The sequence below is a fragment of the Cebus imitator genome, unplaced genomic scaffold (genome assembly GCF_001604975.1).
Source record: "Cebus imitator isolate Cc_AM_T3 unplaced genomic scaffold, Cebus_imitator-1.0 Scaffold43, whole genome shotgun sequence".
In the NCBI taxonomy this organism is placed as follows: Eukaryota; Metazoa; Chordata; class Mammalia; order Primates; family Cebidae; genus Cebus; species Cebus imitator.
The window spans coordinates 4,687,634-4,698,474 of NW_016107358.1; the positions used below are offsets into that span (position 1 = coordinate 4,687,634).

General features: G+C 40.9%; 1 protein-coding gene across 3 annotated transcripts in view; it reads right to left on the reverse strand.

Moving 5' to 3' along the window:
- Positions 1-1,744: 1,744 nt before the first annotated feature.
- Positions 1,745-10,841, reverse strand: part of LOC108302951 (transmembrane protein 14C) — a 110,730-nt gene continuing 101,633 nt past the window's right edge. For all 3 annotated transcript variants that reach the window (XM_017526706.2, XM_017526701.2, XM_017526703.2), the window contains exons 6-7: positions 3,718-3,839; positions 1,745-2,195 (exon numbers count right to left, since the gene is read on the reverse strand). In XM_017526706.2, coding sequence (XP_017382195.1) covers positions 2,071-2,195; positions 3,718-3,839 — 247 coding nt within the window. In that variant the 3' untranslated portion in view covers positions 1,745-2,070. The remainder of the gene's footprint in view (positions 2,196-3,717; positions 3,840-10,841) is intronic.

The window sequence follows — 10,841 nt, forward strand, 5'->3', positions numbered from 1 at the left end:
TTAAAAAGTTTTATAAAGTAAAAATGTTTTTTTTTTAATTTTATTAAGTTCCGGGATACATGTGCAGAATGTACAGGTTTGTTACATAGGTATACATGTGCCCTGGTGATTTGTTGCACCTATCAACCCATCATCTAGATTTTTTTTTTTTTCTGAGATGGAGTCTTGCTCTGTTGCCCAGGCTGGAGTGCAATGGCACAATCTGGGCTCACTGCAACCGCCGCCTCTTGGGGTTCAAGTGAGTCTCCTGCTTCAGCCTCCTGAGTAGCTGGGGCTACAGGCATGCACCACCAAGCCTGGCTAATTTTGTATTTTTAGTAGAGACAGGGTTTCACCATTTTGGTCAGGCTGGTCTCAAACTCCTGACCTCATGATCCACCTGCCTCAGCTTCCCAAACTGCTGGGATTACAGGCGTGAGCCCCCGCACCTGGCCTCATCTAGGTTTTAAGCCTCATATGCATTAGATATTCATCTTAATGCTGTCCTTCCCCTTGCCTGCCACCTACCAATAGGCCCTGGTGTGTGTTGTTTCCCCCCTCCTCCCTGTGTCCATGTGTTCTTATTGTTCAACTCTCACTTATGAGTGAAAACATGCAGTGTTTGGTTTTCTGTTCTTGTGTTATAGTTTGCTGAGAATGATGGCTTCCAGCTTCATCCATGTCCCTGCAAAGGACATGATCTCATTCCTTTTTTATGGCTGCATAGTATTCCACGGTTTATGTGTGTCATCTTTTCTTTATCCAGTCTATCACTGATGGGCATTTGAGTTGGTTCCAAGTTCTTGCTATTGTGAATAGTGCTGCAATAAACCTATGTGTGCCTGTGTCTTTATAGTAGAATGAATTTTTTAAAAACTTTTTTACTCTTGTAATAGCTTAAAACACAAACATATTTTTTCCTTATTTATATTTCTTTCCTTCTATAAGTTTTTTTTCTATTCTTAATATTTTATTTTTTGCTTTTTAAGCTTTTTTGTTGTTAAGAACTAAGACACAAACACGTACATTAGCCTAGGCCTACACAGGGTCAGCATCATCAGCATCACTGCCTTCCACCTCCACATCTTCTGTCTCTTGGTCTGGATGGTCTACAGGGGCAATAACATGCACAGAGCTGTCATCTCCTATGGTACCAATGCCTTCTTCTGGAATCCCTCCTGAAGAACCTACCTGAGCCTATTTTACAGTTAACTTTTATTTATAAGTAGAAGGAACACAGTGTAAAATACAGATAAAAAATATAGTAAACTCATAAACCAGTAACATAGTGGTTTATTATCAAGTATTATATGTTGTACATAACTATATATGCTAGACTTTTATATGACTGCAATGCAGTATATATTTACACCAGCATCACTATAAATGTGTAAATAATACATTTCACTATGATGTTATGATGGCTATGACGTCAGGCAATAGGAATTTTTCAGCTCTATTATAATCTTATGGGACTCTATTTTATGTGCAGTTCATAGTTGACTGAAATGTCCTTATGTAGTGCCTGAGTTATATCTCAAATAGTGTATGGACACAACAAACATTATTCATCATTTTTCTTAAATTCAAAGTTAGGTGTTCTGTATTTTATCTAGTACTCTATTTAATGTGAATTTATAATTTCATTTGTGTCAAAATGTACTAAATGGCATTTGAATAAACTAAAAAACTAAAAATGCATTTACATAAAAACAATTCGGGTGCTGAACACTTATGAGGAAATAACACTTATTTTAACTGCATATTCTAGTGGGAGAAAACATATTTTATTATCCTTTCAAGTATACACATGAAAGATAAACATACAAGATTTTAAAAAGCCAAAAATCACCCTTCGACATTTTCATTTACAAACCACACTATTGGCCGACAGTCATCCTACTTATTCATCTTTCCATTCTACTAGGGTGAAATAAAGCAAGAGTGTCCTTTGAATGTTACATTAGTAATGTATTTTCCATTCATCAGCCCATTAGAGTTGGGTTTTCTGATCCTCTCTCAGGCAGCTGAGCTACCCACATAGCATTGTGTTATGGTTTGAATGATGAATCTTTTCAAGCATGAGGCATGTCAGGGTTGTGGCCGTAGGGGAGAAGAGAAAGAAGGAGAAGCCCTCTCCAGCTGCAGCCACCTGTGGCTCCTCAGACAGATGTAGCAGAAGGGCACTACTAAGTAAAAACGCCAGCCATCTGCACCTGTGGAAAGTAAGAGAATTCTTTTCCAATGCTTCTTAAGGGCGAGGTTTTAAAAACCCTGCTTGGAAACGTCTTCTGACTGAAGATGGCCTATTTATTAGACTGCAGTGCCGATCCAGGTTTCCATAACCACCTGAATTCTTTCTCTTAACCACTTTAAGCACTATGCTTTTAAAGATCCTTTCTAGGGGCCGGGCACGGTGGCTCACGCCTGTAATCCCAGCACTTTGGGAGGCCGAGGCCGGTGGATCACGAGGTCAAGAGATCGAGACCATCCTGGTCAACATGGTGAAACCCCGTCTCTACTAAAAATACAAAAAATTAGCTGGGCATGGTGGCACGTGCCTGTAATCCCAGCTACTCAGGAGGCTGAGGTAGGAGAATTGCCTGAACCCAGGAGGCGGAGGTTGCGGTGAGCCGAGATCGCGCCATTGCACTCCAGCCTGGGGAATAAGAGCGAAGCTCCATCTCAAAAAAAAAAAAAAAAAAAAGATCCTTCCTGGCTATTGCCAAGATGTAGGAATAAAACTGCTTAATTCAAGCGTGCCCAGAATGGTGACACCAGAGTGGATGTTATCTGCTCCAGTCTTCTGTTACCAGGATTGAGTGCCCTGTGGGCTTTTAAACACATGCACGTACATTTCTTCATTGGGTGCTATTGTCCTCTGCAAGAATGCTGCTATCCTCATGGAACACCAAAAAGAGCTTTCAGAAGAAAGGTACAACTGTATGTTCGGTTTTGTGATTAAAAAAAAAAAAACTGGCCAGTTGTGGTGGCTCACGCCTGTAATCCCAGCACTTTGGGAGGTCGAGGCACATGGATCACGAGGTCAGCTGTTTGAGACCAGCCTGGCCAATAGGGTGAAACCCCGTCTCTATTAAAAATACAAAAATTAGCCAGGCGTGGTGCTGGGTGCTTGTAATCCCAGCTACTCCAGAGGCTGAGGCAGGAGAATCGCTTGAACCTGGGAGGCGGAGCTTGCAGTCAGCCAAGATCTCGCCATTGCACTACAGCCTGGGCAACAAGGTAAGACTCCACCTCAAAAAAAAAAAAAAAAGTTTACCTCAGAGACTATATCTGCAAAGATTATTTGAAAAAAAATCTTATGACATAATCAACAGAATATATACATTCACCTATTAGATGCTAAATGCTATGAGAATTACAGAGAAGCGTAAAATGAGGTCTCTGCTTTCATGAAATTTGTAGTAAGAAAAAACCAGCCTGGCACCATGAGGCATAGCTGTAGTCCTAGCTCCTCAGGAGGCTGAGGCAGGAGGATGGCTTGAGGCTGCAGTGTATGCGCCATGATCGTGCCTGTGAATGGTCACTGCACTCTAGCCTGGGAGACATAGCGATACCCAGCCTCTAAAAAAATTTTCAAAAAAAATTTGTAGTAAACAAGAGAAATACGACATGCCAAATAACAGGTTAAATAGCAGGGCAAGGCAGTACATTATTGCATGCATTATAATATTTTATACAGGAAAGCATAACGATATTTCAAGAATTTTTACTTGCTAATTTTATGGTTGTTGGAAACTTTAAATTGTGAAGGCTGAACTTGTCTCTGCAGGTGGAAGAGCTGCGCAGAGGGACCGTCTCCAAGGAAAGAATGAAGTGGGGAAGGCAAAATAGCCCAGCTGCAGAGGCAGAGGGGAAGATGGGCAACACTCTTCATGAATATTTTCTTCATCTTGAAGCTTTTCTTATTAAAATATTTTCCTTATTAGTATTTTCTTATCCAGATGTTCTTCAAAAACTTTTCATGTACACATTCCTCAAATCTCAAATTAGTTTGTAAGTAATGTGTTCATAAAATCTTCTTTATGAAATTTGTTCATAAAATATTCTTTATGAAACATCTTTATGAATATTCAACAACAATCTTTATGAATATACTCATAAGAATAATGTAATTGAATGAAAAGAACACTGTTCCTATTTGTAAAGAAGCTATTTTTGAAGCGATAGATGTTGAATATGTTCAGGCACATAATAAACTTATCAATGATCCCATATGCAAACAAATCTGAAAACCTACAATGTTCTCCTTCTAAACCCTGACAATAAAGCGATGGACAACATATGCATGGTTCTGGCCCTCATGGGGCTTACATTCTTTGTGAGGAATAATTTTTTTTTTTTTTTTTTTTTTTTTTTTTTGAGACAGAGTCTCGGTCTGTCCCTCAGGCTGAAGTGCAGTGGCACAACCTTGGCTCACTGCAACCTCTGCCTCCCGGGTTCGAGCGATTCTTCTCATGCCTCAGCCTCCTGAGTAGCTGGGATTATAGACACCCGCCACCACACTCAGCTAGTTTTTGCATTTTTAGTAGAGACAGGGTTTCGTCATGTTGTCCAGGCTGGCTTGAACTCCTGACCTCAGGTGATCTGCCTGCCTCGGCCTCTCAATGTGTTGGGATTATAGGTGTTAGCCATGGCATCCAGCCCAGAATGTTTTCAAAAAAGGGAAAAGTGTTGTGTGTATTCCTACAACTAAGAAGTATTAATGAAGAATGTTGTCACATGCCCTTTGTCTCTACCACTCAGTGTTCCCCATCTTTCCCCCAGCAAAAAGTCTTCTTTCTGCCCAATTAACTGTATCACAGTAGCAGAAAGTTAAGGTGGAGATTAATCAAATATTTCTCGAGAGGCTATTATGAACATAAAATAAAAATTGGCCTATCCAAGTTTTGTAGAAATCCCCAAAACTTAAAGAAAAACAAACCTATATCCATCATCCAATCCCAGTTAACAGCAATTGCTGGAAACATTATAAAATTTTTTTTTTAATTTAGAGACCTGGCTTGGGAAATGGCTTCCAAAGAACATCCTTCATAAGGAATTTGCTCTCAACCATTCTGTTCTCATGCACTGACATCCAGTGGGTACCACATGACAGCTGAGATACTTGAGACTTTATGCTTCAAAAAAGAGAAGGGGGGTAAAGAGTGAGAGAGCACTAAATACTGCCAGGGTCAAATGTGGATGCAGAGGAGGGCCCTCCACCAGCCTGTGCTATGCTGCCCTAGGAGGGATCTCAGGGCCACCTGTGCTCCAATGTCTTACACAGTTGTAGTAAATGGCTCTCCTCTATTATCACTTCCAGGTGAACCAGGGGGAGACTGGAGCACCTTGTAGTGCAAGAAATAAGGGCTTCAAGCAGGAACAATAAAAACAGTTGTGAAGGCAGACGATCCAAAATGGCTGAATAGGAACAGCTCTGGGGTGCAGTTCCCAGCAAGAACGCAGAGCGTGAGTGATCACCGCATTTCCAAATGAATTTTTACTGCCCACAGACGAGGAGATTCTCGGGTGGAAAAGCACCACGAGTCTCCAGCATAGCTGTTTCAGCTGGCGCAGCGGGTCTCCACACAAAAACTCGCACAGATCTGGGTGCCCTTTGAACTGGAGCCTGGTATGCCTGGGAGACAGATTCGCCCATTCAACTGAAAAAAAGGGGGCTGAAACACGGAGCCAGGATCTGGCTCAGTGGGTCCCACCCCCACGAAGAACAGCAATCTGAAAGACTCTGTGAAAGCAGAGTCTTTCACAGCAAGCACAACTGGACCCGGACAGTCCAGCTCTGTGGGGGGAAGGGTGTTTGCCATTACCGAGGGAGTCCACCACTACCAAGGCAGTCCACCACTACTGAGGCAGTCCACCATTACCAAGGGAGTCTGCCATTATAGAGACAGTTCACCATTACTGAGGCAGACCGCCATTACCGAGGCAGTTCTAACTATACCTCTATAAACAAAACCACAAGGAAGTTCACACAGCAGCTGGACAGAGCCCACGGCAGCTCAGCAACGCCTCTACTGGCAGACTGTGACTAGGCTACCTCCTCGCTGGGCAGGGCATCTCTGAAAAAAGGCAGTAGCACGTCAGGAACTTATAAATAAAGCCCCACTTTCCCAGGACAGAGCACCGGGAAAAAAAAGGAAGTTATGAGTTCCGCTGCAGCAGACTTAAACGTAACCTGCCCAACAGCTCTGAATGGAACAACAGAGCTCACAGCTCAGCACTTGAGCTCCATAAGGGACAGACAGTCTCCTCAAGCAGCTCCCCAACCCCCATATATCCAAAGAGACACCTCATAAAGGAGAGCACAGGCTGACATCTGGCGGGTATCCTTCTGGGACAAAGATAACAGAAGAAGTAACTGGCAGCAACCCTTAGTATTCTGCAGCTGCTGCAGGTGATCCCTAGGCAAGCAGGGTCTGGAGTGGGCCTCCAGCAGTCCTACAGCAGAGGAGCCTAACTGTTAGAAGGAAAACTAAAAAACAGAAAGAAATAACTTCATCATCAACACAAAGGTCCACTCAGAGACGCCATCTGAAAGTCACCAACCACGAAGACCACAGGTAGATAAATCCACAAAGATGGGAAGAAACCAGTGCAAAAAGGATGAAAACACTCAAAACCAGAACGCCTCTCCTCCTCCAAGGGATCACAACTCCTCACCAGCAAGGGAACAAGGCTGGATGGAGAATGAGTCTGATGAATTGACAGAAACAGGCTTCAGAAGGTAGGTAATAAGAAACTTCTCTGAGCTAAAAGAACGTGTTCTAACCCAATGCAAAGAAACTAAGAACCTTGAAAAAAGGTTTGACAAAATGCTAACTAGAATAAACAGCTTAGAGAGGAACATAAATGAATTCATTGAGCTGAAAAACACGAGAACTTCGTGAAGCATGCACAAATTTCAATAGCCTAATTGACCAAGCAGAAGAAAGGATATCAGAGATTGAATATCAACTCAATGAAATAAAATGAGAAGGCAAGATTAGAGAAAAAGAGTGAAAAGAAATGAACAAAGCCTCCAAGAAATATGGGATTACGTGAAAAGAGCTAACCTACGTTTGATAGGTGTACCTGAATGTGATGCAGAGAATGAATACAAGCTGGAAAACACTCTTCAGGATATTATCCAGGAGAACTTCCCCAACCTAGCAAGGCAGGCCAATATTCAAATCCGGTAAATACAGAGAATACCACAAAGATATTCCTCAAGAAGAGCAACCCCAAGGCACATAATCAACAGATTCACCAGGGTTGAAATGAAGGAGAAAATGCTAAGGGCAGCCAGAGACAAAGGTCAGGTTACCTGCAAAGGGAAGCCCATCAGACTCACAGTGGATATCTTGGCAGAAACCGTACAAGCCAGAAGAGAGTTGGGGCCAATATTCAACATCTTTAAAGAAAAGAACTTTCAACCTAGAATTTCATATCCAGCCAAACTAAGCTTCATAAGTGAAGGAGATATAAAATCCTTCATGAACAAGCAATCATTGAGAGATTTTGTCACCACCAGGCCTCCTTTACAAGACTCCTGAAAGAAGCACTAAACATTGACAGGAACAACCAGTACCAGCCACTCCAAAAACATACAAAATGGGTGAAAAGCATAGACACAATGAAGAAACTGCATCAACTAATGGGCAAAACAACAAGCTAGCATCAAAATGGTAGGATCAAATTCACACATGCCAATATTAACTTTAAATGTAAATGAGCTAAATGCCCCAATCAAAAGACACAGACTGGCAAATTGAATAAAAAGTCAAAATCCATCAGTGTGCTGTATCCAGGAAACCCATCTCACATGCAAGGATACACATAGGCTCAAAATAAAGGGATGGAGGAAGATTTACCAAGCAAATGGAGAGCAAAAAAATAGCAGGAATTGCAATCCTAGTCTCTGATTAAATAGACTTTAAACGAACAAAGATCAAAAGAGACAAGGAAAGGCATTACATAAAGGTAAAAGGATAAATGCAACAAGAAGAGCTAACGATTTTAAATATATACACACCCAATAGAGGAGCATCCAGATACATAAAGCATGTTCTTAAAGGCCTACAAAGAGACTTAGACTCCCACACAATAGTAGTGGAAGACTTTAACACTCTACTGTAAATATTAGACAGATCAATGAGACAGAAAATTACCAAGGATATCCAGGACTTGAACTCAGATCTAGACCAAGCAAACCCAATGGACGTCTACAGAACTCTCCACCACAAATCCACAGAATATACATTCTTCTCAGCACCACCTCACACCTACTCTAAAACTGACTACATAATTGGAAGTAAATCACTACTCAGCAAATGCAAAAGAACGGATATCATAAAAAACAGTCTCTCAGACCACAGTGCAATCAAATTAGAACTCAAGACTAAGAAACTAACTCAGAACCACACAACTTCATAGAAACGGAACAACTGGCTCTTGAATGTTGACTGGATAAACAATGAAATGAAGGCAGATATAAAGATGTTCTTCAAAACCAATGAGAATGAAGACACAACATACCAGAATCTCTGGGACACATTTAAAGCAGTGTCTAGAGGAAAATTTATAGCAATAAATGCCTACATGAGAATCAAGGAAAGATCTAAAATCGACACCCTATCATCAAAATTGAAAGAGCTAGAGGAGCAAGATAAAAAAATCTCAAAAGCTAGCAGAAGACAAGAAATAACTAAGATCAGAGCAGAACTGAAGGAGATAGACACAAAACACACTTCAAAAGATCAATAAATCCAGGAGCTGGTTTTTTGAAAAGATCAACAAAATAGACCACTAGCCAGATTAACAAAAAAGAAAAGAGAGAAGAATCAAATAGATGCAATAAAAAACGATAAAGGGGATATCACCACAGATTCCACAGAAATACAAACAACCATCAGAAATTACTACAAACAACTCTATGCACACAAACCAGTAAACCTGGAAGAAATGGATAAATTCCTGGGCACATGCACCCTCCCAGGCCTAAACCAGGAAGAAGTCAAAACCCTGAATAGATCAATAACAAGGGCTAAAGTTGAGGCAGCAATTAATAGCCTACCAACCAAAAACAGCTCAGGTCCAGATGGGTTCACAGCAGAATTCTACCAGACATACAAAGAGGAGCTGGTACCACTCCTTCTGAAATTATTCCAAACAATCCAAAAAGAGGGAATCCTTCCCAAATCATTTTATGAGACCAACATCATGCTGATACCAAAATATGGCAGAGACTCAACAAGAAAAGAAAACTTCAGGCTAATACCCATGATGAACGCAGATGCAAAAATCTTCAATAAAATACTGGCAAACCGATTGCAACAGCACATCAACAAGCTTACTTATCCATCATGATCAAATAGGCTTCATCCTGGGGATGCAAGGTTGGTTCAGCATTGGCAAGTCTATAAACGTAATTCACCACATAAACAGAACCAAAGACAAAAACCACATGATTACCTCAATAGATGCAGAGAAGGCCTTTGACAAAATTCAACAGCCCTTTATGCTAAAACCTCTCAATAAACTAGGTATTGACGAAACGTATCTCAAAATAATAAAAGCTATTTATGACAAACCCACAGCCAATATCATACTGAATGGGCAAAAACTGGAAGCATTCCCTTTGAAATCTGGCACTAGACAAGGATGCCCTCTCTCACCACTCCTATTCAATATAGTATTGGAAGTTCTAGCCAGAGCAATAAGGCAAGAAAAAGAAATAAAGGGTATTCAATTAGGAAAGGAGGAAGTCAAATTGTCTCTATATGCAGACGACATGATTGTATATCTAGAAGACCCCATCATCTCAGCCCAAAATCTCCTTAAACTGATAAGCAACTTCAGCAAAATCTCAGGATCAATGTACAGAAATCACAAGCATTCCTATACACCAATAACAGACTGAAAGAGAGCCAAATCAAGAACAAACTGCCATTCACAATTGCTACAAAGAGAATAAAATACCTAGGAATACAACTAACAAATGATGTAAAGGACCTTTTCAAGCAGAACTACAAACCACTGCTCAAGGAAATAAGAGAGGACACAAACAGATGGGAAAACATTCGATGCTCATGGTTAGGAAGAATCAATATTGTGAAAATGGCCATACTGCCCAAAGTGCTTTATAGATTCAACGCTATCCCCATCAAGCTACCTATGACCCTCTTCACAGAACTGGAAAAAAACACCTTAAACTTCATATGGAACGAAAAGAGACCGCATAGCCAAGTCAATTCCAAGCAAAAAGAACAAAGCTGGAGGCATCATGCTACCTGACTTCAAACTATACTACAAGGCTGCAGTAATCAAAACAGCATGGCACTGGTACCAAAACAGAGATACAGACCAATGGAACAGACCAGAGGCCTCAGAGGCAACGCCACACATCTACAACCATCTGATCTTTGACGAATCCGATAAAAACAAGCAATGGGAAAATGATTCCCTGTTTAATAAATGGTGTTGGGAAAACTGGTTAGCAATGTGCAGAAAGCAGAAACTGTACCCCTTCCTGGCACCTTACACTACAATTAACTCCAGATGGATTAAAGACTTAAATATAAAACCTAACACCATAAAAACCCTAGGTAAGAAGACAACCTAGGTAAAACCATTCAGGACATAGGCATAGGCAAGGGATCCATGAATAAAACACCAAAAGCACTGGCAACAAAAGCCCAAATAGACAAACGGGATCTAATTAAACTCCAGAGCTTATGCACAGCAATAGAAACAATCATTAGAGTGAACCAGCAACCAACAGAATGGGAAAAAATTTTTGCAATCTACCCATCTGACAAAGGGCTAATATCCAGAATCTACACAGAACTAAAACAGATTTT